Source organism: Zalophus californianus, chromosome 12, assembly GCF_009762305.2.
Source record: "Zalophus californianus isolate mZalCal1 chromosome 12, mZalCal1.pri.v2, whole genome shotgun sequence".
NCBI lineage: Eukaryota > Metazoa > Chordata > Mammalia > Carnivora > Otariidae > Zalophus > Zalophus californianus.
Genome location: NC_045606.1, coordinates 85,875,145 through 85,901,354, shown reverse-complemented (window position 1 = coordinate 85,901,354; position 26,210 = coordinate 85,875,145). Strand labels below are relative to the sequence as shown.

General features: G+C 50.6%; 1 protein-coding gene across 6 annotated transcripts in view; it reads left to right on the top strand.

Moving 5' to 3' along the window:
* The window catches only part of PLXNA4 (plexin A4), a 571,205-nt gene that overhangs the window by 455,930 nt on the left and 89,065 nt on the right, over positions 1-26,210 (top strand). For all 6 annotated transcript variants that reach the window (XM_027573479.2, XM_027573477.2, XM_027573480.2 and 3 more), the window contains 5 exons: positions 5,719-5,819; positions 18,674-18,797; positions 19,518-19,671; positions 20,931-21,030; positions 23,459-23,573. In XM_027573479.2, coding sequence (XP_027429280.1) covers positions 5,719-5,819; positions 18,674-18,797; positions 19,518-19,671; positions 20,931-21,030; positions 23,459-23,573 — 594 coding nt within the window. The remainder of the gene's footprint in view (positions 1-5,718; positions 5,820-18,673; positions 18,798-19,517; positions 19,672-20,930; positions 21,031-23,458; positions 23,574-26,210) is intronic.

Genomic DNA, 26,210 nt, shown 5'->3' with positions numbered 1-26,210 from the left:
GGGATTCTATTGCCAGAAGAAAGCAACTTCCAAAATATCAGGGAAAGCAAGCAGAGTCTAGACAGTTGGGGGTCAGGACTCAAGAAAAATACCCTAGTTGCCATGAGCACACTCAGGCCCCAGGGCCTCTAGGCAGTGGGCTCTGGTGATCAGTGCAGAAGCTTGTGAGGGTCAAGTTCATGAGTTGAAGTCCTTGGGTGGGCTTCTTCACTCTGGCTCAGTCAGTCCTTGTCTTTCTATGCCCGGCCATTGCTTGTACATTCTCGGCCTTGTCCACGGGGCCGGACAGCTGTGGGAAGAGAGATGATGATTCTATTTACAATATTGAAAAACCAGACAAAAGGACATTTACCTTGGGGCAAAAGGGGAAGAAAACCAATGTGAGTCCCAGAAAGGTAATGGGGGGATGAAGAGAAGCAGGGGTAGATACCCACACACAGGTGCTTCCTGCTCATAACTGAGAATGAGAACCAAAGCAGAGGCTTCTTCAGCAATAGCTGAAGAATCTTATAAAATCATAGACCATTTGACCTCATAAGACCTATTTGAATTCCAAGACCCTTCCCTCTGCCTCTTGGAAGAGGTGTGGGGGCCTGAGGAAGGGTTCTGGGTGGAACAGAGCTACGACATTATTTTTCCAAATCAGGAAACAGAGGCCCAGAGCTTGACAACAACAGACCCAGTTACATCACAGCACATGATAAGAGATATTCATCCAAAACCCTTTTGTCCATTTGAAATTAAATTGAAAAGAGTTAACAATGCCTATCTTTTCACCCAAGGATCTCAGAATATTTTATAAACATGAATTTATTAGTCTAACACCGGAAACATTTGTCTTTTTTGCTTATCTCACTTAACATAATGTTTTCAAGGTTCATCATGTTGTGGCACGGGTCAGAAGTCCCTTTTTTTGAAAGGCTGAATATTACCATAGTCCACAGGGGATAAGTTCCAGGTCCCCTCGGTGCATGCCTAAGACCATGGATAATACCAAACCCTAGATATACTACATTTCCTCCTACGTATACATACAACGCGAGGATAAACTTTAATTTATAAAGTTAGGCACAGTAAGAGATTAACAACCATAACTAATAGGAAAATAGGACAATTATAATAATCTCACATCAGATGATAAAATGCCCACATGGTGAGATGCAGGGAGGTGAGTGACCTAGGCACTGTGACCTAGTGTTAGGCTGCCAGTGACCTTCTGGTCATATGTCAGAAAAAGGGGATCATCTGCCCCTGGACTGCAGTTGACCATGGGTAACTGAAACCACAGAAAGCGAACCCGTGGATGGGCGATGGGAGGAGAGGGATGACTGTATTCCACTGTGGGCCTATACCACATTCCGTGTATCCATTCATCTGTCACTTTGCTTTGGGTTTGGGTTGCCTTGGGTCACTTTCCACCTTTGGGCTATTGTGAATAATGTGGCTACAAACATTGGTCCATAAATATCTGTTCGAGTCACTGCTTCCAGTCTTTTGGGGTGTGTCCCCAGAAGGGGAATGACCAGATCACATGGTAATTCTATGTTTTGGAGAAACGACTACACTGCCCAATAGGACTTTGTGCAAATCCAGTGGAATGTGCTGAGACGACCCTGGGCAGACCCTGTCCGAACACCTCCACCCGAGGAGCCCCACTTCCACCAACACTCAGAGACACACACAGAGGTTCTGTCTGTAGAAGCAGGGAAGGTGCTATTGCAGACACATCGATCAACACGTCCCCCGGAGTCCAGTGGCCAGGGGACAAACTTCAATCTTTTGTGGTGTCTGAGACCATCCATCATGAGGATGGCTTGGGTCACAATCGTCATCTGATTCGTTCTCCAGGCAGAAGCGCCCCTCCATGACTTCCTTTTTTCACCTCTTCCTGTGGTCTGAATTCCCTCACTCAGTTAATTAGCATGCCTGGCACTGTAGCTTAAGACTTTAATCAGCGTGGGGTGGTTTTAATTAATCGTGTGGCTCTGCATCTGGAGTGGTTTGTGTTCCAGGGTCAGAGGAGGAGCCGGTGATGGGGGAAGGGAGAGGCAGCTTTGTTTGGTAGAAGGTGTGGGTGGAGAGTCTGGGAGTTTGGAGAGAAAGAATCACAGAGCCACCACGGTGGCTCCAAAGCTACCTGGGCCCCCGTGCAGCTTCCTAAGCAAGGTGTGGAAGGTTCCCGTAGCTATTAGGGTATAGAATTGCACCAAGATAAGTGATGGAGTCGGTCTGGTTTTCAGAAGGGATTCAAAGCAATGGTATGGATTGGGAGATGTAGAGTCAGTCCTGGAGGGGCTGGCCATTCTGGGGAATACTGCCTGAAAATGGGACTTCGAAGCCTTCCCAAAAACCTTCTTTGGGAAAGTCCTGGAGAGGCGAGGGGAGCATCACCTACCTCTCAGGTAACGGGAACCATTTTACTCGGTCTGTGAGGGTCCCGTGGGCACCTCAGTTTGAGCATCCACACTTTAAAAAGAATGGGGAAAAAAACCTAGATCAAGCTCAGAAGAGTAATAAAAAAAAAAAAATGACTGAATGTATAGATAGAAAGATCCTAGAAGAAAAGGTTGAGAGAAAGCTGAGTCTCATAATAACTGCCGGGGAAGAACTTATGCCCCTGTCCCACAGGGATCGGCTAGATGGAAAGCAGAGAAAAAGACAGGCCTGTTAGAGTAGCTGGTAACAGCACTGAATAAGTCCAGGAAGCTGGGCTACCCCAGAGTTTCATCCCAGAGATGAAGCAATGACTGGTGTAGGGGCAGACATCGCAGTCAAGGAGGAAACAGTATGATCAAGGTGCTAAAGAAGAAAAGTTCTTCCTGGCCTGTGATATACTCCCGGGGGAGTTCGTGGGACCAGGGAAGCCCATCAGAGCAGATTCCTGTGATGTGGCAGAGAGGGAACGTGGCCACGCAATGAAGAATGGGGGATTAATGACAAGGACGATAATAATAACCGTCACTTGCAATGTGCTCATGTGTTTACAAAGCAGCTTCGCGCCTACCAGGTCATCTGTGCTCTGGGAAACTCCGTGAACTGGGAGGGGTGGGGGTGGGGATTTTATCTCCCTGTTTAAAGTCCAGGGAAAATGAGACTCAGGACTTTGTTGCTGGTAAATGGAAGAGCCAGGATTGGAACCCGGCTCTGCGGGCTCCCACACTCTTTCCAACCAAACTACAATCACGCTCATTTAAAATCAGGAGAGGAAGGATTTTACAATTCTAGGTATTGGTGCTATTTAACACCAGTTGCGAGATATTTTTAGATATCTGAATGCAAAGCCTTTTGAGAACATCAGTTTCGCCAAGCAACTGGCACACCCCGGAGCCCCGTGGCACATGCATCCAAGACAGATTATAGAACATGTCAGTGGGAGAAACTGGGGAGGCTATTAATTAAGTTTAGACCAAGAAAATGCTTTTGATTGAACAAGCCATGATTTTCTCCTTAAGCCCATGCAAAATATGGAGTGCTAGACAAGCAGCTGGAACATATGAAAACATTATTATGCACTTATGTTACCAACTTCCACCATCTAAGGTCCCTTTTATTACTCTTTCCCCTCTAGGCATCATGTTTTCAAAGATTTTTGCCTGCTAAACAAACTGTATTTATTAAGTAATAATATATTTCCTATTTTTAATATAGGACATACATCACTGAGTATGCATACAAAAAAGAAAACAGCAACAATCCAATTTCCATTAGGCTTTTGGAACTATTGAAAATAGCTTGTGGACCTTATTACCACTCATGAATTCCTGGGAGTCTGGGTACTTTGGGCTGGGAACCACGATTTATATGCTTTCATGACCAACGTGTCTGTGCCCACTTACGGGGTAGGGAGAGAAACGAAAGAGGCAACAGGAATAGGGTAAGTTCCTGGCCGTGTGTAGAGCCAGCAGGGTAATTTGTACAAAACTGATTGTCAGAATTAATTGCAAAAATGGGGAAAGTCGCATATGGGCAGAGCTGAGGCATGGCCCATGCAGATTACACAAGCAGCAATAACAGGAAAGATGAAATCCCACAAGTGCCAAAAGACATCCAAGAACATGGAGAGAGGGTCGCAAAGGCCAAGGGCAAAACTACAAGAAGGGGCTCAGGAGGCCAGCAGGTAACTGGGAAGAAGTCAAATTGCAGGGTGGTCTTTAAGAAGGCTCAGCATGCGCATGAGGAAACAAAACAACACAAAAGAGATACTAAAGGGAATAAGAAAGTGAAGGGAGAAAGGGAAGCGAGATCATATGGGGTTGGGAATTAATTATTAATTAATTCCAAAAGACGGTTTCGAGACTAATTGAGCAGACCCTGGTGCCAGTTCGCCTGTGCATGAGTTATAAGTAGCCCCTGCCAAGTGTACAGAATTTTTTGGAGGCAGATGCCCCACGCAGCAGCAGGGGGGACGCAGCCTGCACATTGGCTCATGAGGCACAGAGGCTCAGTCCGGTCAGTGTGGTTTGCCCTTCTCCATGCCTATTGTCTAATGGCGAAAAATTAAGAAGGACGGCCACATCAAATTCTCTTAGTGCAAGCTGAAAGATTGGGTAAGAAGTCTTCTGCGGAGATACAATGGTGTCCCAAACAGAATAGGATGATTAAAAAAAAAAAAAAAAAAAAAACCTTTTTGTAAAGAAGAAACTGGCAACATAGAGAATAAAGACCAAGGCTATTGAAAGAAAATTAAAATTCCATGTGATCCTGGGTATCGTGATTAAGTACCTCTTATGTATTGGACCCTGAGAAGCCCTGTGAAAAGACATCTGGGCGAAGCTACGTTGGAGAACAAAGACATGCAAAAGATTTTTCGGAGCATGCAGGAAATGGAAGCATTTGGGCTAAGCCGAATGTCACGTGGAACATTTCACATTAACAAGCGGCTGGTGAGGGCGAGTATGAGGTTTTGGAGTTGGAGAGGAAGCCTCTAGTCATGAAAAGGGTGTGGGCAGGGGGAGAGGTAGCAACAGCTCTTCTATGAAAACACCAGCGTGAAAAACTTTTAAAGCCAGTTGGCCAACAGCAGGAGAAAGAGAGTGGACAGCTTAACAGGTACACAGTGAGTTCAAAGGCACAGAGAATGAGAAAGAGAAGGGTCTTGGACTTCGCTTACTTACATGCTCTCTGGGACCACACAGATGACAACAAACAAACAAACACGAAGGAGGGGAACTAGGAAGAAGGCAGAGCATCTTATAGCGGAAAAGAAAGGAAAGAAGGAAAAAAGGAAGGAGGGAGGGAGGGAGGGGAGAGGAAGGAAGGAAGAGAGAAAGAAAGGAAGAAAGAGGAAGGAAGGAAGGGAGGGAGGGAGGGAGGAAGAAAAGAGAAAACAAGAGAAACAATAAACATTTGGATTTATTACATTGATAAGAAGTAAATAGGTGATGATTGGATGTTTGTAGAGTGTTTTGGGGATTCGACGGTGGGAAAGTTTAAATGTACACTGTATAAATATCTTCTATAACAACTTAAAATGAACTCTAAGGAGGTTATTGGCAGAGACTTCTAAGCAAGTAACAGGTGTTTGTCTCCCCTGGATGCTTATGTGGCCACCTGCTCAAACATGACCACTCAAGGTCCCTTTCAGTTCTGGTGCCCTGGGCCTCTCCCCGTTCCTATGCTGATTTAGGTGATTTATCTGATAGAATAGCATCTCTTGCCAGTGAACTCCTGGGCGTTCTGCAAAACCCTAATCACCCTTCCCTTGTTCTCCTGTCCTAGCTCACCAGAGTCCCCGTGGAGTCCTGCGGTCAGTATCAGAGCTGCAGCGAGTGCCTTGGCTCCGGCGACCCCCACTGCGGCTGGTGTGTGCTCCACAACACGTGAGTCCTACTAGGCGGCTTCCTCCAGCCTCCCACTTCCCCCGTAATTCTCCCCTCCTCTCCTGTCTGTCACCACCGTCCTTCCCTTTGATCTCTCTTCTCTTCCCGGCCTGTTCTCACTTTTCCTTTTCTGTACGCTTTGCAAATCCTAGCCCCTTCTTTTGTTCCGACTTCACTTTAAATTGCCAGATTCCGGTAAAAAATGTATGGAGATGTCAGCCTGGGAATGATGAGGAGTCAGGATGTGGAATCACGTGGGTAATTGCACACTGGAGGGCTGCAGGGAGATTCCTGGACATTTCTGACTGTGACTTGGCTGGAGGCTGATGTTCCAGGACTGAACACCAAGGGAAAAGGCACTGGACTTTTTTCTCAAGGCTCACGTGGGCCACTAAATCATGTGCAAGATATGGACTCTCCACTTAGTGATCTGACAGCCACAGAAGACACTCTTCGATATCTATCCAGAATCTTCTAGTACTTGAGGTGGACATTTCGAGTGTGTAGCACCCAAGGACCCTCCCTCTGCTGTCAGTACACCCCTCTGGCTGTCAGAGGACCTGGACCTGGGCGCACTAGACCAATGAAGCCCTGTCCCAAGCACTGGGCACTCTCCCTATGTGCCTCTTGGTGCCAGTTCCATTGTATTCTCTAGAAGAGGGAAGAAGGCAATGGTATGATACGATCCAGCAATTGCACTACTGGGTGTTTACCACAAAGATACAAATGTAGGAATCTAAAGGGGTACGTGCACCCCAATGTTTATAGCAGCAATGTCCACAATAGCCAAACTGTGGAAAGAGCCAAGATGTCCATCGACAGATGAATGGATAAAGAAGAGTGGTATATATACACAATGGAATATTATGCAGCCATCAAAAGGAAGGAGATCTTGCCGTTTGCAACGACGTGGATGGAACTGGAGGGTGTTATGCTGAGTGAAATAAGTCAATTAGAGAAAGACATGTATCATATGACCTCACTGATATGAGGAATTCTTTAATCTCAGGAAACAAACTGAGGGTTGCTGGAGTGGTGGGGGGTGGGAGGGATGGGGTGGCTGGGTGATAGACATTGGGGAGGGTATGTGCTATGGTGAGCGCTGTGAATTGTGCAAGACTGATGAATCACGGATCTGTACTTCTGAAACAAATAATGGAATATATGTTAAGAAAAAAAGAAGAAGAAGAAGATAGCAGGAGGGGAAGAATGAAGGGGAGTAAGTCGGAGGGGGAGACGAACCATTAGAGACGATGGACTCTGAAAAACAAACTGAGGGTTCTAGAGGGGAGGGGGTGGGGGGATGGGTTAGCCTGGTGATGGGTATTAAAGAGGGCACGTTCTGCGTGGAGCACTGGGTGTTATGCACAAACAATGAATCATGGAACACTACATCAAAAACTAATGACGTATGGTGATTAACATAACAATAAAAAATTATTAAAAAAAAAAGAAGAAGGCAATGGTATGCAGTGGAGGTAGATGTAGATGGTAGCCTGAGATGTGATCTGAGGGCTAGGGCCAACCCAGACATGTGGGGAGAGCTGAAAGCCCTTCTTCGGGGATCGGAAGACCCTCGGCATTGCTGACTGGAGAAGCCCACAATAAATGGGCCCCACTCAGAGGGAATTTGTTGCCAGTGAAACTGTTGTTGCTGGGAACCCAGGCTTCTAGTCAACACCTGAAACTGACTTGCTACCCGATGGACAGAGTGTTACACATTAAGGAGAAGGGCTTTAGTCTCCCTGCTGAGAGCCTGAACTATATGTGACCAAGGACATTTTCCAGGCATTTTCAACTGTAAGAAGGCAGGGTCCTTGCCCCCACGCCGGGAATGCTTCTGAAAGTGAGAAATGTCCTCTTAAATTCTAGCACATCCTCTCCAAGGGCACAGTCGCCTTCCCATCCCTGGGGACAGGCTCACGCATAATGAGTCCTTGAGCTCGTTGAAATCCCTCAGGTGTGTTATGGTGGGAAAACTTGAGACCCACTGACCCGCATAACTGAGATGACTGGGAAGTGGGGGGCGGGGAAGTGTGCAAGTGTATGTACGGTACAAGGGAGCAGTAGAGCCCGCAGAACAGAATGGGAGAGACTGCATTCAGAATTCAGATCGGCTCTGATCAGCGCGGAAGAGTTGCCTAGGTGGTATTTTGTAAGGCAGAGAGGAAGTCATTTCCTTTTTCCCCCACAATGAGGCCTCTCTGAAGGGGACCATGCTCCAGACCCATTGCTTCCCTGGGGACCCAGGCCAGCTGGCGTTCTCCTTAGCCAAGGGTGACTCCGCAGCTCCTGGTGTGGGGCACTCACTCCTAGCATCCTTTAAGGGCAATCAGGAAAGCTGGCCCCTCTCGGATACTCTGTCTGTGGGACCCAAAGACAGGTCTCCATGTCAGCTTTGGTCCTGCCTGGTGATACTGACCCACATAACACTAGACCCTGGGAGAAGGAGGGACCCCTAGGCTCTGTGAAGGAAGCAGAGGGGTTCCGAGTACCCTCACATCCCATCCCTAGAGGTGAGTTAAACAGGAAGAAGAGGAAGGACCAGAAATTACTTTCTGTGTGGTCTCAGTTTCTCCCTTTGGTAACATAATGCTTGCCTCCTGTCAAGTAGCAGAAAACAGGGGTGAACTGGGGCCCAAGAGAAGTCTGGGCAGTTCATGAAGGAGCCCATCAGCCTGTACTGGGAAGCCAGCAGCCCTGCACTCAGCGTGGCCTAAAGAAAACAGCTATGGACATAGACTTCCGGCCTCTGCCGCCAAGTCCAAATTCCACATTCCCCAGCTGTGCAACAATCTGGGGCAGCCCAGCTCATCTGTGGATTAGAAACAGCGATGGTGGGGCCCGTCTTGTCCCCCTCACCAAGTCGTTGGAGAATGAAATGAGATGGCGCTGGTGAAAGCATGTCCTGAACTGTGGAGTGCTATGAGATGGAAAGCGGAGGTGCGGCAGGAATGGCCACACCGTCGGGGAAGGCCCGAGAGCTCCTGGGTGTGGGTGCCCTGCCTCTAAAGACTTTGATCGACCCCCAGGATCGTCCAGATGGCTCTACTTCAGTCACATCCTTCCCTTGCCATGCGCATCCCAGCCTCGAGCTGCCTTCCTCTGAGTGGTAGATGCTCCTGCTGGATTGCCCTCACCTCCGTTAACCTGGCATCGCATCTGATTTTGAAGTTTGCATATCTTATTCATGTGTGCCTTATTAAGCACACGTTCTCAGAAAGCAAGAGATGTCCAAGGGCTTTGTCTTTGCTGCTCAGCACCGAGCAGCTCTTGGCTGCTGTTGGCAGCTCTCCCTTGCCCAAAATGCCACAGCGAGAACAGGCGTGGGAGAGCTGTGAGGGACCTAGCAGGACGGCTGGGATGGAGACCACTGGAATGTACTCCTCACTCTTGGCAATTGTGCTATGGGGTTTGGACAAGTTTAGGCAATTCCCGTTACTCATGGTAGTTCTGTCAGTCACCACAAACACCAGATCTGAGAAGGCCGAGCCAGCACTCCGAGGATGGTCCCAGGGCTAGGTTTCTCGGAGCCTCTGGTCGCAGCATGTCTGTGTTTTATGTGCGTCTCCGTTTAAAGACACCTTGTTTACTGTAAATTGTTCTATTAACATTGAACTCACAGCCAACAGCACTAGAACTCATGCCTGAGCAGAGTCTCTCACACACGTATTTTCTCCGTAAGGCACATCGTGTTCTTCTCATGCTTAAGAGCATTAGACAGAACTTCAACACAACACTTGGGGGCCATTTTAAACAGTGAAGTCACTGACAAAATGCATGACAAGGCAGAAAATGCAGCACGAAAGAGATACTGAAAAGGACGTTTGTTTATAGCGTGAACTGAAACAAGAAAGCCGAGTATCGCCACCTGGTTCAACCTCTGATAGGAATGTGTGGGTGTGGCCGGGCCCATTTTTCTCCACCCTGCTCATGTCCAGGAATGACCGCAGAAGTGCCCTAAGTAGCAATTTGGGGATTTTAAATAAATGGTAGCAAGTCAGGTGAATTCGCAAACGTGGAATCCACAACTTAGGAGGATTGTAACTCTGTACCTTGGAAACTTGGCATCCTTGTTTATAAGGAGGAAACGCAATACCTTCTCGTGCTGGTAGCAAGTGGACAAAAATCAGGTACTAAAGGATGTTGTAAAGGTCCAAGGCGCACCCCTGGGTCAAGGCGGTGTTCTCCGAAATCTTGAGCCTCCTGGTGCTGGCGTCTGTGCAAGTGTGTCTGGTAGATCTCAACTCCCCTGGGAGGATACAGCTGCTGAGCACCCCTATGTGGAGACTGCCTGCTCACCCTGACACTCCCTCCCAGTGTTAGTGACTAAGGAAAAGCACGGACCCAAATGGCTGAATGAAGAAGAGAAGGTCCCTGGGTCTTCGAAGATGCTGTAAGTCGGAATATAATGTTTAACATAGAGAAAGTGAGATAAGCAGATCTTAAGTGTACACTTTGAACAGTTTTGACACATGCAAAGACCCAGGTAATCCACACTCCCACCAAGATATACAGAAATCCCTGGGGCGCCCAGATGGCTCAGTCGGTTAAGCATCTGACTCTTGATTTCAGCTCAGGTCATGATCTCAGGGTCGTGAGGACAAGCCCCACCTCGCATCGCATCAGGCTCCACGACCAGCAGGCAGTCTGCTTTTTCTCTCTCCTTCCCCATCTATCCCTCCCCCTGCTCACGCACGCCGTCTCTCTCCCTCTCTAAAATAAAATAAATAAGTAAAATCTTTAAAATACACATATGCATATATATATATATATATATATATATATATACACACACACACACAAAATATCCTTCATCCAGAAAGTTCTCTCGTGCTCCTTCCCGTTCTTTCCAGTGGGCCTTTCCTCCCTAGTCACTTAAGTTCAGGTCAAAGCCAGACACTGCTTCTTCTGATACACTATTTTATTTTATTTTATTTTAATTTATTTTTTATTTTATATTTATATTTATAAATATATATATTTATTTTCTTTTATTTTCTTCTTTGCATTTTAAATAGATGCCAGCCGGAATTCCCGGTTGGGAGAGATACATGAGGACCCGGCTGGAAAAGGCTGGGGCCGGCAGAGTCAGTGCAGAAGGTGGAGGAGGACCAAAGGGAGCCTACAGACACTCCCCCTGGGGCGCCTCTGTTTGCTAAGAAGGGAGCATGGTGAAAACCGCAGGGGCTTTTATCGCATGTGGGAGTGCCATGCCCCCGTAGAGCTTATCTGTGCACCTTTTCACACTGGCCCTGCTCCCTCAGAGGCAGGCACGGAGCTAGGCTCCGTGGGTACAAGGGGACTGTGTCAGACTGCCTCTGCCCTGAAGCTTCTTGGCAAGCAGGACCCTAGCCAGGGAGGAGGTAGGGATTGCAGAGTATACCGGAATCAGCGCCTTTGGTAGGTCCCCATCACGGGCAAGCCCCTGTGCTAAGTGCTGCGAGGCCCAGCAAGCCTGACTCTCAGGAAAACCAGGGCAAAAGAGCATCAGGGAGAGGGTTCCTTTGAGTGTCAAGTGTCCTTTTTCTGTCACTTTTGCCAGCTTTTCCTATGGCTGTAGGGAGCAGGAGGGTGGGAACTTTGTGGGCAGAGGATAGCAGAAGCTCTGTTGTGTGACAGAGAGAGGAAGGGAGAGAGCAAGGGAAACAGGAGAGACAGAGGGGCAGAGAGAAGAGAGGGAGTGCACCGTTTAAGGGCAGGGCCCCTACTAACAGGTGGCTCAGGTGGCTGAAAAGGTCCTTTCTACCAGCAAGGGCACAGGTGGGGTGCAGACTGAACAGGCTTAAGAAAGGCTTGTGTAATTGAAACCTCCCTCCTGTTATCTCAAAGGACGGGCCTGCCGACCCAGTAGCACAGAGCATTGCCCCATTGTCCTCTCATGCAGTCCCCGACCCAGCCTGAGGCTTGCTGGTTTCCAGTGGCAACAGTGGTTTCAACAAGCTGGGTATTTATTTGCCCCTGAATCTTGAGCCCGTATTCCCAGGGCATTCATCTTGGGCCTGAGCCTACCTGTTTTGACTTGGGGGAAGGTAAAGGAAAGCCCCCAGCCCAGCCCACCTTTGCCTGTCCTGGGCCTGGAACATTCCCTCTAACCGCCGGGCTTGGCATGTCCCCGGGTCCCTCTCCATCTTCCCCCCAACCAGGCCCAGATCAAGAAGCCGATCTGGGTCTCAGCAGGTAACGGGATCCCACGGCAGACCCAGCCACATCAATGGGCCCAGACGTTACCTTTCTGAAGAAGGTTCATCAGCGTCACTCCTGGGAGGCTCATGTAACCCAAGACATCAACAGGGGAACGATAAGACCAGCTTTTATAAAGTCTCTCCCTTGCCCCATGGTGACCGCTCCTCCTCCTTGCAGACTTCTTCTGTTGGAAGAATGCCCACCCCGGGGGGTCGGCCCAGGTTACTGTGCAGTATCCACTCCTTTTCTCTTTTGTATGGTTTCTGCCAAGATGGGGAGAGTGAAAGGAAGGGAGAGGAAAAGTACTTCTAGCCAGAGTGGAAGGGAGGGGTCATGGCTAAGAACCTACCTGTGGACAGAGCCAGCCTGGGCTGGGTTTCCTCCGCTGAGAGCAACAATGAAAGAGCCACCTTGCGGCCACACTGTGGAGATTAAGGCAAAGGACGTGCGTGAAGTGTCCTTGAGGCGCCTGGAGTTCACCCTGATTGCAGTGACTGTGGGAGCAGAGGCTGCGGGTCAGACCCAAGGCCTCCTCCATGCCCCCTCCTTCCTGTCCCCCCCAACATCCCCCCAGGACCGGAGGGCTGTGGCGGGGCTGCTGGAACAAGGTCTCCCTGCCTTGGGCAACTCCAACCAGCCACACCGAGGAGGCACCCCTGCACAGGGGCCTCGGTCGGCACTGGCCCCTGCAAATGCTCAAACTCTGTCCCGTAGCCATGGTTGAGTGTCCCCTTAATGAAGTACTAGCCGATCCTAAAAATGCAGGTCCTTCCTTCCTGCTTCTTAGCATATCCCATAGCCTGGTTTTATTTTATTTTGAAGCTGTGTCGAGGGACTACTTAGTACCAACCTGCCAAGGCAGTGAGATCTCTCTGAGGGCTGTTTGCAGAAGGCCCACGCCCTCCCGAGGAACTGTTAGAATCCCTCTGCCCAGCAAACTCTGCAGTCCACACGCTGGTCTTCCCTGACTGTCCGCCAGGAAGTTACCAGCCCCCAGTCCAGAGGGAAGAATCCCAGACTGGTTACTCGTACAGTCGAGGTTTTCCCATCTGTGGCTCAGCAGATACACAGCATGGGTTAAGGAAGCTCGCTTTTCCTCTCTTCACTCCTGCCTCCCCCCCTTCCCCACAAACAGGTGTGTAACACGTGCTTTCATGACCAAAGGATATGAAGTAAACAGTGCCATCAGCTCACAGGAATTGGGAAAGCCCTGTGGTCCATATGAGCTCTGAGGGTCCCTCCCAGACTACTGACTTGGCTCCCTGGGGGACAGCCTGAGGGGCTGGGCCGCCTCTGAGGTTCAGGTGCGGACATGCACACCATATACCAGCACGCACCACACTCTGCCTGGTCTGCCGCCCTGCACCAAGCCTGCCAACCTGGAGACATTAACAGCCATGAAAGGTCCAGGCTGTGGGATGATGTGTAGCCCGCAAGCGGACGGGGATCAGTCGGAGTAACCGGTGAATGTGTCTCAAGTAACAGCCAGCATCCTCCTTGCGACTGACTGGATGGCAGGGAGGATGGACTAGCCTGCTACCACCTGTCTTTGCTTCCTCCTCCTCCTCCTCTCTCTCTCTCCCTCCATCTCCTGCCCTCAGTCCCTCCCCCTCCCCGCAATCCTGCTCTTCTCTCCACCTCCTCTTTCTTAACCCCTCCTCACCCTTACAGAAATAAATAGGTCCAAACAGCGCTCCCTACTGACAGAGAGAGGAGAGAGACAGTCCCCGGTTCCCCTTCCTGTTGAGCACGCGCTACCTGTAATTCTTTTCTCGGAAATAGAGAACCTCCCCAAGTCCCTTTTACTACCACCTGAGGCTTGTGTTCAATATATCATTTGTTTGAGGATGGGCCAAAAGGAAGGCAAGGAGAGACTCTGACCTGGGACCCAGGGTGGAGCTTGGCTCCCCCCGCGGGGATGGTGGTGGGCTAGGACCACGTGGTTGCCATGTAAGCCCACAGAGGTCCTTGGGCCTCCTCTGGATTCCTGCACCTGCTGGTTCTGTAAAGTCCTGTGCCCTCCTCCTGCTTCGGTGGGTGGGGCCCAGGAGGCAGGGAACCCCATAGCTGCTGCTCAGGTTGGCTTTGGAGCTTTAGAGATGGCAAAGGGTTGTGAGTCCAGTTGCCGGTTCAGCAGCTGGTGACAAGGGAAGTTGTAGTGTAGTCATGGTTTATCCAAGAACAGGCTAAATACTTCGGTCGAGACCATGGTGTTAGTCACTGGATCCCAGAATCACAACACTGCAGGACTCCCCTGGTCCACGCCCTTCATGAGGGAAACCTCTTGCTCACTCATCTGCCTGGAAGCGTTCCTTTCCCCATCTAGCTCACCTTCCTCCAAGCTGCACAGATGTGCCTGCCCATTTCCATGGGCTTTCCTGAAGAGGGCAAGGCCAATGGTATTGACAAACCCAGTTTCTTCCCTCGCCAGGGTTCCCAGATGTGGATACAGTGACCAAAGAGCCCCTGTTAGAGTAAGCATTCCTCTTAGCTTTTCTGTAAAGATCATTTGGGAAACCCTACCCCCACCCCATTTTTTTCAATCTCCTCATGTTCTAAACATGGCTCCCCACAATGGTGCCCTTCAGCCCAGGCCATGACCAATGTGAGGTGTTAAGGATGGTGGGGGTGTCAGCTGTGGGGAGAAGTCGGGAGACACTCTGATAGCCAAGGCTGGTGGACCCTGCTGCAGGACCAGGGGATGGACCAGCACCCACCCACCCTCTGGTCTGGAGGCTCACCCAGGCCCCGCTCGCAGCCCCAGTTCCAAACTGAAATTTGCTTGCCCAGCCGGTGGCACTGGATGTTAATATTTCTATCACCGTCCTTAAGAATTAATTTCTAAAGAGCTTAATCACCACCTCTTCCCTCTCCCTCACCCCCTTCCTTTCTCCGTTCCTCTCTTTTCCAATTTTCCACTTGGCTGGGAATTCTCCAGCAGCGAAAGTTCAGGCTTAGGGGAGGGCGGAGGTGGCTGCTTCATTAGAGAGGATAATCTCATTGGAACCACTGGCTTGAATACTAACCCCTCCAGGGGCCAGGCCTCTGTCCCCACGGCCTTCCAGCACCTCTGAACTGGGGCTGGAGGGCCCAACTGCAGAGAAAGCGAGATGAGGAAGGGCTGTAGGAGGAGATGAGCGGGGCTACCCTCCAATTCTGGGGGCCTGCCTGAGCTGTCCGCTCAGGGTCTGCTTCCCGCTGGTCCCCTGCAGGTCTGTGTTGTGGTGGGGGCGGCGGGGGGGGTGGCGAGGGGGGGTGGCATGGATGACTGTCTGAAGACTTCAAGTCACCTAGCGTGCACTTTTTGAGACCTGCCTGGCAAATGGATGAAGTAGGACCTTCCTCCATCTTCAGGGTGCTCCCACAGCGCAATTGAAGGAAATGCTATAGGAAGTATTTGGAGCCCTATTGGAAGAAACATCTAAGCCACCGCCCCCGCCACTCCCAAAAGTCATGCATGAATCCTTTGCACACTTGCCCACTCTGGCCCGGGCTAATGGGAAATCACAGTCCTAGAAGAGTAGGAGGCCATTACCCTGACAGACCCTGTAAGGACTCAGAAGGGATCCGTCCTCCCCCGTCCATTATCCTATCACATCTAAGGTCAGTTGTCTGTGCTTTTGGACATTTGCAGCCTCCACCCTCATGGGCCCTGAGGGATAGTAGAAATGTCAAAACATCCCTGACACTGACCTTAAATTTGACTTTCCACTAAGAGAGCTGAGTAGTCAATACCCTTTGACAGCTAGTAAGAAAGCAGAGCTCCAAGCAAACCAGACCGCTCTTTTCCTCTTTCCTCCCTCCCGGCCTCTGGGGCTCCCCATCCCTCATTAGGAGGAAAACCGCTGGAACCATCTCTGTCTTTTTGTTTCTGCTTTGCCCCATGGGCCAGTCTGAAAATTCTGTGCTTCTGTGTCAGCTATGGCTCGGAGGGCTCGCATGAGGAAGGCAGAGCAGGGATGGTATCATAATACTAGTGGACATTTATCGAGGGCTTACCGCGTATGAGCTATGCCCTGTTCTAAATAGTTTACTTGCATAACCTCATTTAATTCTCCATAATAACCCTATTTGGCAGATACTATTTTGTCCCCATTTTGTAGAAATGTAGAAACGTAGAAAATTGAGGCACCAAGAGCTTAAGTAATTTGCCCAAGATTACGCGGCCAGATGGGATGTTTAAAATTGTAAGCTACAGGTGACTTCCTTGGTGAGACCTAGACCCGGAGGAGAAGGATGACGAGTATTTGGTTCAGGGGCTCTTACGTTCGGGGAGCCATGGCAGGATGCAGCCACAGGAACCTTGGAAGCAGCAAACCATGCAGGTAGACCTCATCTTGAGATTCCCCAACCAAGTGCCTTGGTACACCTTCAAGAGAGGCGGGGTCCTCTCTTCTTCATCTGGATTTCTCTTTAGCAGTTGATGTTTGGCCCAGGCACAGGTTCATTTTTCCTCTCTTCGTAATTTAATCAAAGACATTTTTCAGACCTACTGATTGCTCTTGGAAATAAGAACTTCCAAGTTGGGGAGTCAGTGAATAATTTAAGCCTGTACCAGCTCTCTGGGTCTGCTGTTAATGGGAGTAATAACACTATTAATAGCGATGTCAGTGCGGACACCCTGGAAAAGTCCATAACATTAGCTTAATGGCTGGAGGTAATGAAGTCCTCACAGAGGAGCTAGCCTGGTAAATTAACTTCCAAGACTTTTAGGCAGATGCCCTTGTTGCCATGGTCTGCTGAAGCAGCCAGGGAGGTGACCACGTTCATGTCTGACCCTTCGCTCTCAGGATTCCTAGAAGGATCCTAGAGAAGTCACAAGTTGCAATAATATTCAAAGTGCATCCTAGTGGCAGGCAAAAATAGCGATTAGCCTAGAGACAAACCTTGAAGGGAAATTCTTGGCAGGTAGTCACCTCAAGGCACATGAAGAGAACATCAAGATGGCAGGGAAACGGGTTTAGCCGGTCGCAAGGCGGTCGGAACCTCACTTCTCAGTCTCGAAGCTTCAGGGAGGTACGGCCCAGCGGTCAAGAGCAGAGGCTCCAGGGTTCATCTGTGTTTGAGTACTGGTTCTCTCTGATTAGCTGGTGACCTTGGGCAAGTGACTTACCCATGCTTTCTGTAGTTTCCTAGTCTATAAAATGGATTTTTAAATGGTACCTGCCCCACAACATTGTTGAGAGGCTTTGACATAAACCATAAGCCTCTTACTGTGGTGCCTACGAAGCGCTCAGGGCCTAGCAGCCATGAGTGTATTACTCAGAATTGTTTTCCACTTTCTCGTTGCACATCCAATTTACTCTGTGGCCATCGTTTTTGTCCCTGGGTCTCCGCTTCCCCCTTTCAGTCCATGGTTTCGGTGACTTCTCCTTCATTTGCTGAATTCTCCCCTGACTCTTCACTGTTAGGCTGTCCCTCCCACGGAAGCCAAAGGTTCCTTCTTTCCCTGTGGTGTTCTCCTTTGCCCAGTCACCCCACGAGCGGCTCAGGCGGTCCTGGAGCCTCTCTTCCCTCATCTCTAGCCCCACCCTGCCCCTGTCTGCTTCTCAAGGTGGATGCTCCCTCCCCAATATCCACTCCCCATGCAGGCTCCACAAGACATCCTGGCTATTCCCCGAAGCTCAGATACGTGTGTGCAGTGAACTCCCACTGGAAGGCAGGGGCGCCCCAGCCCAGGCAGAGAGCTTAAGCACCTTCCCCCATGTGTGATGTGCACATATGGGTGAAGGGCCGTGATTCTTGCATGCATGTTTCACAAGCCCCGTCAGTTAGCCCTGTGAGACCTCAGGTCACCCTGAATGTGGTCCACCTGTGACACAGTATACTTTGAACGACACAGGATGCTAAGCAATAATAGAAACCTTCTCTAGCAGTTACCCTGTGCCAGGGAACTGGGATTTGGGTCCAAGGCAGTCTGGCTCCAGAGCATGCTCTGACCTGCTCCATTCTGCTCCTTTGATCCCTCTTTCCCTCCCTCCCACCCACCCACATTTGTCTTCTGTCTACTGGACATGAGGCATACGGGGGATCCCAAAATAAGTCAGGCAGAGTCTTCTTTTGAGCTCACACCTGGTAGGAGAGGTCTGCGCTTAACCCAGTAATTATCATATAATCGAAGAAGTTCTAGACTAAAGAAACCCCCAAATGCTCTTAACTTCGCCTAGGCTGGTGGTGGGAGAGACTGCAGATGCTTAATAGTTGACGCATGTCTGGGAAGGTAGGTAGAAGTTGGACAGGGGAAATGAGGGCGGGTGGTCCAGAGAGCAGAACCGGGCAGCACAAGGCGAGGAAATCTGAAAGAGTACATTGTATATACACTGAGAACAGGTCTCAGTTTGCCTAACAGGGGAGGAGGGCTGAGGATGAGTGAAGAGGTAGAATAGTGACTTTGCAACTCTTTCTGTGAACGAGGAGGATGTGAGGGGTCTTTAGGATGACCCTCAAGTTTCTGCATTTGGCAACCAGTGATTAGAATTGCCATCTTTTTCAAATTCGGGCTTGGTGGGGGAGGACCAGGCTGGAGGAAGGGGGCAGAAAAGGTCAATCCTGGACACATTGAGTTTGGACACGTCCTGGGGGCCCCTCGCAGGGCCTGACCTCCGCGTCAGCCCCTCGCTAGAGTAAGTGGCCTTCTCCTGAGTCACACGTTGCTCTGTCCCTCCCAGGTGCACCCGGAAGGAGCGCTGTGAGCGGTCCAGAGAGCCCCGCAGGTTTGCCTCTGAGATGAAGCAATGCGTCCGGCTGACTGTCCATCCCAGCAACATCTCTGTTTCCCAGTACAATGTCTTGGTAAGGGCAGGGGGATCTGGGTCCAGGGACGTGGCAGAACCCTCTCCCCACCGAAGCCCACCAAGCCTCCTCAGGGGATTTGGGCCACGCCTGACCAGCCTAGCTGCTCAAGAGCAGCTTTAAAGGATGCGTCCCTGAAGATGGAAGAGGGGAACATGCACGGGAATATGGGGGCAGAGACTTTCTGCACAATGGGTAGAAAGACAGGGAAAAGTGTGATACCAAAGAGGATCAAAAGGGTGACCAAGAGAGGGTGGCTGTTGGGAACTACATGTTTGTCTGTAAGATGGGAAGGATGTATGTGCAGAGGGAGAAAGGGGCAAGATGGCTCCCATGTTCATGCACTGGGTCCTTGGTGGTTGGTTTGCCATTTTTCCAAAACTGGGGACCATGGAAGAGGAGCTTGACCAGCAATACCTCAGTCCTGCCCGCCTTTCTTTCTACAGACATATCTCCTAAGCATTCCCGTTTCCTGGGGCCAAATCCATCCATATGTAATGAAGGTTCCTGTGTCTGTCTCTTTCTACCCCACCACCTTGTCTCTGTGTCTTGTGATGGATTAATTGGCTCTCTTCTTCTCTGTGTTAATATCGCCTCCTGTTTTCCCTCTTTTCTTTCTCTCTGATCTCTCTTGCTCTCCCTCTTTCTTCCTTTACTATGCCCCATCCCTTTCCCCACTTCACTCTCTTCCTCTTTCTCCCGTTGCCTGGCCGTTCGCAGCTGGTCCTAGAGACATACAATGTCCCGGAGCTGTCAGCCGGCGTCAACTGCACCTTTGAGGACCTGTCAGAGATGGATGGGCTGGTGGTAGGCAATCAGATCCAGTGCTACTCCCCAGCAGCCAAGGAGGTGCCCCAGATAATCACCGAGAATGGTGAGTGGTCCCCGGAGGAAAAGCGGGGTGGCATGTCCTTCCTCCTGACCTGACAAGAACTCGGGACAGGCGTGGGGGCATTGAGGGAGTCCACAGGCAGGGGAGAGTCGGGGAGGGGGTGCATTGGCGGGTATGATACGGAAGAGGGGGTGAAGTGTCTTTTCGCTGCTCTTAGAAATGACTGTTGAAACCAGGTGAGCTTCCTGGAAGCAGCGTCATCCTAGGTGAGGAGCAGCTGCAAAGACAGTGGAGGGGAGGGCAAGGCCAAGACAGCATGAGAATGTGCCGACTGAGTTCAGAGACTGCCCTGGAGCCTGAGAGGGCGGGCATGGAGGGGCAGTGGGGGAGGGGAAGCTGGTCCGGAGCAGGGGTGGGGGTGCCAGGGTCATCTGGCCCCTTACCCTGCCTGCACTGCTGGGTCTCTGCTCTCGGGCCCCTGCCTGCCATCCCCACCCTGCCGTGCCTTCCCAGAACCCCACTGGGAGGATCAGGGGTGGAAAGAGGCCCAGTGCCGGTGAGGGACAGACCCAGCCTGGGCAGATCGGTTCCATGCTGGCGCTCCCATTTGGGCTTGTCACATTTGTTCCAAGCTGATTGATTAATGAGGCTCTTGGGGAAGGCACAGAACAAGGCTGGAAGTGGGGGCCTGGGGTCAGGGCTGTGAATTAAACATGGGCTCTAGCTCCTCCCTGACGCCAGCTGAGGATTGCAGGGACACCAGCCCTAATGGAGCCCTGAGCCCCCCAGGCCCCGCCCGAGGCAGGGATGTCAGCCCAGGGTGTCTCCTTACCGAGATGGGGAATGAACTTATGTGCGTTCATACGCGCACATTCATGCAAAACCTCCTGCGTAGCCTGTGGTAGTGTTACAGAGCCTACACATTTGTCCTGGTAGCTAATCAGCGTGTGTGTGTGTGTGTGTGTGTGTGTGTGTGTGTGTGTGTGTGTGTGATTCTGTGAGTCTGGCGTGGACACCCCACACGCAAGCCTGTCTGAGTGTGCAGACAGGAGAGAAGCTGGTAAGCATGTGAGGGGTGGGAACATAGCATGGACAGAGGAACGGACCAGAAGCGCCCTCTACAGATGCTCTCAGGGCTGTCCTGGGCCTGGGCCCTGCTGAATCAGAGTCCTGTCTGAGCTGAGAGCACCCCCCCCCCCGGGGGAGTGGGCTCCCCCTTCCCAGCATACATCACTCTCAGTGGGAACCTCACACGGGGTCTTGGCCTCCCCCCTGAACTTGTGGTTGGCTCTATCCCACAGGGGACCACCATGTCGTCCAGCTGCAGCTCAAGTCGAAGGAGACAGGCATGACCTTTGCCAGCACCAGCTTTGTCTTTTACAACTGCAGTGTCCACAATTCGTAAGTGGCCCCCAGCCCCACTCCACTCCCTGTTCCTGAGGTCAAGGTTTATCCGGAGACTGAAGGCGCCAGCCCTGTTGGCAAGGAGCTGCCATCTAGAGTCCCTGTAGGGAGAAGGGGGATGAGACAGGGCCCCCCTCTGGTACCCATAGAGTTAACGGGAAGAGGCAGGAATGAGCAGAGTAAGAACCAGCGGGGTGGGATCTCCAAATCCCTAGCCCATACATCTTCGCTGGCATCAGTCTGTCTCACCCGATTTGGTCAGTTGAGGAGGAGGGTGGCCCTCACCTGAAGGACAGAGCAGCTGGCCCCCTGGGTGAGAATAGGGCCCTGAGGAAGGAGAGGAGCCCCCATGTGTGTCCAGGCCAAGCACTGAGGCCCAGCTCTCCCCAGTCCGCTGTGGGCGGGGTCAGGCCTCGAGCTGCGGAGGGTCCGAGTGGGGCACGTGCTGACGCGCTCCAGCTCTAGCCCCGGCCCTGTTTGATGGAAGCGTCCACCTCCCAAGGGAAGGCACGAAAGGCAGAGTCTCGGGCTCTGGAGTCAGATCAGCTGGAAACTTGACCATTCTGTGTCCCAGTGTCCCCTGTCTGTGGGGCATGGTAGTCCTCCTTCTAAGAATGTCACCCAAATATTTGACTGCTGACACAGCCCGGGCCCTTCCGGGCAGAATCTCAGTTGGCTGGGACAACCCCTCCCCCCGCCGCCTGTCGCTGCCCCTGCTCATCGACACTGCTTGGTCCACAAAGCAGCTGTGAGGACTAGAAGAGTCATTACAAGCATAGCATTTAGAGCCACTGTCTGGGCACTGCTCATGTTTTTGCTGTTATTATATGATTATCTCCTCTCTAAAATGAAGGATTTGGACCAGACTGAGAAGGTACGAACCACAGAAACCTTTCTCCAACCAAAATTAGGTGTGGACATCCAATATACAAAAAAACAGATGGAAGTAGGAGCTATTCTGGTTGAGGGTTGGGAGGGCCTGGGGACCCCTCTGTCTTGGAACCCCACACATCTATCTTCTTGTCTCCAACAAAACTCCATGGAACCCCCAGGGTTCCACAGAGCATAGTTTGAAAACCATAGGACCTGATTTCATAAAGCCCTGCTTGTTTTAAAATGCTTTTCTGTTTTCCTCTCCCTATAGAACAAGCTAGTTAACATAACCAAAGACACTTCCAGGCTCTAGGCTGGAGGAATGTTAGTCTACCTCTCTGGTTATGGCAGTTGTGAGTCCAGAGCTTGGCTATCTTTGGGGATCCAAGTAAGAGGTCGTCAGGCCTCCCAGCCAAAAACATGTTGCTTCGACACCAGAATTCTCTTCCTGCTTCTTGCCACGGAGCTGCCTGTGGCTTTGCCACTTGGTGACTTCTTCCCTTGCTCCCTTTTTGCCCCTCTAGGAAAGCAGAGTAGACAGATAAAATCATGTGTGAAGTTTCCATGCAGTCCACAAAATAATTTTAAGTGTCTACTAGATACAAGGAATGTCATTAGACAAGAAGGGTCAACAATGAACAAGACTCAAAGACCCAAGCTCTGCTTCCAGAAGTCGTGGCCTTGTGGACTCGTGAGATAATTAATAAGTAAAATATGATACAGAAAGGCCAGGACTGTCCCAGAGACATAAACAGAGTGGTTAACAGGATAAGGGTCTAGTGTGACCAACTCTCTGTTGGTCAAAGAAGGAAGAGGAGATGGGCAGGTGAAGGAAGGCGGAGTGGTACCCCAGGCAGAAGGACAGTGTGGGGAGAGCACGGCCTGTTCACAACTGAAACAACAAACGCATGTGGAGACAGTGGACCTGGACATGGTAAAGGGCTCAGCCCGTAGGGCAAGGCGTTTGGGTTTTACCCTCTGGAAGACGGGACCCATGCTGGGTTTTAAACAGGAAGAAGCTCTGATAATGTTGCCTTTATTTCATGGGGATGGAGTGTAGAAACAGGATTGCTAACTGTGTGGGGACCCACTGCACTGGGAGAGCAGCCTAGAACCTTCCTCTTCTGGGGTGGGTCCATGTGGGTCCTTGACAGTGAGATCCTGGAGTCAACTGGAATTAAAACTCAATTTCTTTCACGACACTAAATGCATGGGCTTTCCGGATGAACCCCTCTACTCCAGACCTCATTGTTCCCCAGCTCAACAAAAGAGGGCACCATCCTGTGGAGATGGAGGACATGTGTGGGTTAGGCCCTTGGGGACCAAGGTGTTCACCTACCTGAGTGAGGGGGAGGAGGCCACAGAATCTGGGCATCCTGAGAACTTGGAGCAGAAAGGGACAGATTTGTATCAGATCTGCTCTTCCTGAGTGTTGGAAGGTGGTTTCTCTCTTACTATTAAAAAATATTTTACTAGACCCAGGAGTCTTAGGCCCTCTGCTTTGGTTTCACCAAGGTTCTGTGATTTGTGCCTCTTTCTTCTCTGTGGGCAGGTGCCTGTCCTGCGTTGAGAGCCCATACCGATGCCACTGGTGCAAATACCGGCACGTCTGTACCCATGACCCCAAGTCTTGCTCCTTCCAGGAAGGCCGAGTGAAGCTGCCCGAGGTAGGTCCTGGCACCTAGAGCCGTGAGTGCTGCTGGCCGTGAGCATGGGCCACACGAGGCAAGCCTGCCCTTAAGAAGAGAAAACAAAGGCAAATCCCACAGCACCTGCTTCTGCCCCAACCCTGACTCTTAAGGGACCACTTCATGAAAGCAGTGAACATGCAGTGGCTCTGCCCTGGAGCCAGTGGGCTCTGGGTCAGTCCTGGAGGGTCAGCTACAGGCAAAGGTGCATTCCAGGTCACTCTAGCCATGAAGACCCTCCACATGCCAGGTGAGTTCTAGAACAATTCCAGAGAGATGGGCGTGTGTGTGTGTGTGTGTGATAGAAATAATTATAAGTACACAGCAAGACTACGTATAGACTGGTTGGCTGTCCCTCAGAGCATTGTCCACAGAGCATATCTGAGATCAAATTGGACAAGATGAGTAACAGGGAGAGAGAAATAAGAAAGAAAGAATAGTCAACTTATCAACCAGAGTGGTGGTTCTCCAAGTGTGGTTCCCAGATCAGTGGCATCAGCATCACCTGTGAACATGTTAGAAACTCAAGGTTAACCACTCCCCCCTCCAAGACCAACTGGATGAGAAACTCTGGGGGTGGGCTTGGTACTTGGTTTCTATAGCGTAGTCCCATTTGGGAATCACTAGAGTTGGCTTCATGGTTAAGAAGCTGTGTTTTTATTCTCTCCGAATCTTTATTCTTATCCTTTTTTTGGTGGTGGTGGTGGTTTTGTTTTGTTTTTTGTTTCTTGAGACAGAGAGAGGGAAAGAATGTGCGCATGGGGGGAGGGGCAGAGGGGAAGGGGGAGAGAGAGAATCTCAAGCAGACTCCACGTTGAGCACAGAGCCCAACAAGGGGCTCGATCTCACGACCCTGAGATCATGACCTGAGGCAAAACCAAGGGTCAGATGCTTAACAGATGGAGCCCTCCAGGCGCCCCTATTCTTATCCTTGACTACTATTCATCAACATAATAGAAACACTCTATACCTACGGTTGCTGCCTGTCTTAGGATGTAAGTTTGTGGGCAAGGACCTCAAAGATAATGGGTATAAAAATATTTTGGAAAAGTCTGCTGTTGTTCAGCCATTATGGTGCCTGTGTGACCCCATCCATCAGGCCAGTAGGACTGATCAGAGTGGTTGCTTTAGAACGTGGTTATTTAGACTAGAAAGGTATTTATCTATATACAATGTTGGTTAGACCCCACTGAATTCAGGGCCAGAACTCCCATCCTGGCCCACACTCTCTCTGTCAACACTGGACTCGGACAGGTTCCAACATCTTCACCCCCTTCCCCTACCTTGGGTGTACCTTCGCGCCCCTTCCATACCCACACAGGTGCCATGACCATGTGGCACACCCCACAGCTACAAAAGCCAAGAATGGTGCTGGCGCAGGAAGCACAAAAGCTGTCTGGCGGACAGGAAGGGAACGGTGAGAACAGAAAGGCCCATCACAGTGCCCTTGGCCCCTTTTCCCAGACTCCCATGGGAGCCCTAGCTTTGGCCAAACCTTTAATGGCAGGAGGGAAGCTGTCTTGTCCCTGAGGCTGAACGGAAAGGGTGATGTACTCCCCACTGCCTGCACCCGCTGCGTGGGGCTCTGGCAGCCCAGGGGGACAATGACTGAGCTCTGCTTGGCAATGAGAAAACCCGAGCTCCAAATCCCACCTGCCCAGGCTCAGATGGCCGAGCAGGATTTCTACAGGTAGAGGGTGGACAGGGCCATTGATTTTTGAGCTAAAGGCAAGGAATGGTGAGGTGGTCATGGGGAGAGGATGATCCGACTGAGTGGGAGGACATGAGAAGCAAACAAGAGAGAAACAAAGAGAAGGAAGAAGAGGCCATGGAAGTCTCCAGACGCAAAGCCCTCTCCTTCTAGGATGAGGTCTGTCTATGGCTAGAAATGGCTGCTCTGGATCATAATCGAGAAAAGAGACCCAGACTTAGATGGCCCCTTTAGGGGGAAAAGGAAGAAAGAGATTACATATCGGCCTTAAAAAGGAATGTGAAGCTAACATGTAGGTGTTAATCCTGTTCCTCTTTAAGACAAAACGGATCTAAAGCTAGTAGGACAGACATGGGTTTGACAGCAAGGGACGCAAGACCCTGATAAAAGGCTGTCCAGTCTCCTCAACCCTGAGCCTTCATCCTGGGGCATGTGGTCGGGAGAGGAAGGTCTGCTTCACCCACCACCCCTCCCAGGACCAGGGGCCGAGGGTCCAGGAAGAAACCTCTTACTTTGTTCGGGAACCTGCAAGTTACTTGATGGGAGCAGAAACAGAGAGGTTTTGAGCCTCTCTCCAGCTTTCCAGACTGGTGTGTCTGGCACAGGTTTCCTGTGTGGAGAGGCCCAAGGATAAACTAGATGAAAGCAGAAACAGTTGAGCTATCTGGTGGATTTCAAAGGCCCCTAATCATTTAATTACCTTGAAGGAGGTTTTCAAATTCCTGCTTTTTCTTTCTTGTTTGCTCCTCTTGTCCCAAGTTTCTTTCTTTTAAATGCATAAAAGAAGCTTGCATCTGCCACTCAGAAGGAGTTAAAAAGAACTAGGAGAGACTAAAACAAGAGCCCACCATGTTTCCCAGTGCAGTGCAGGGATCCCTGTAGAAGGACGATGTCTTAGAGAGCCC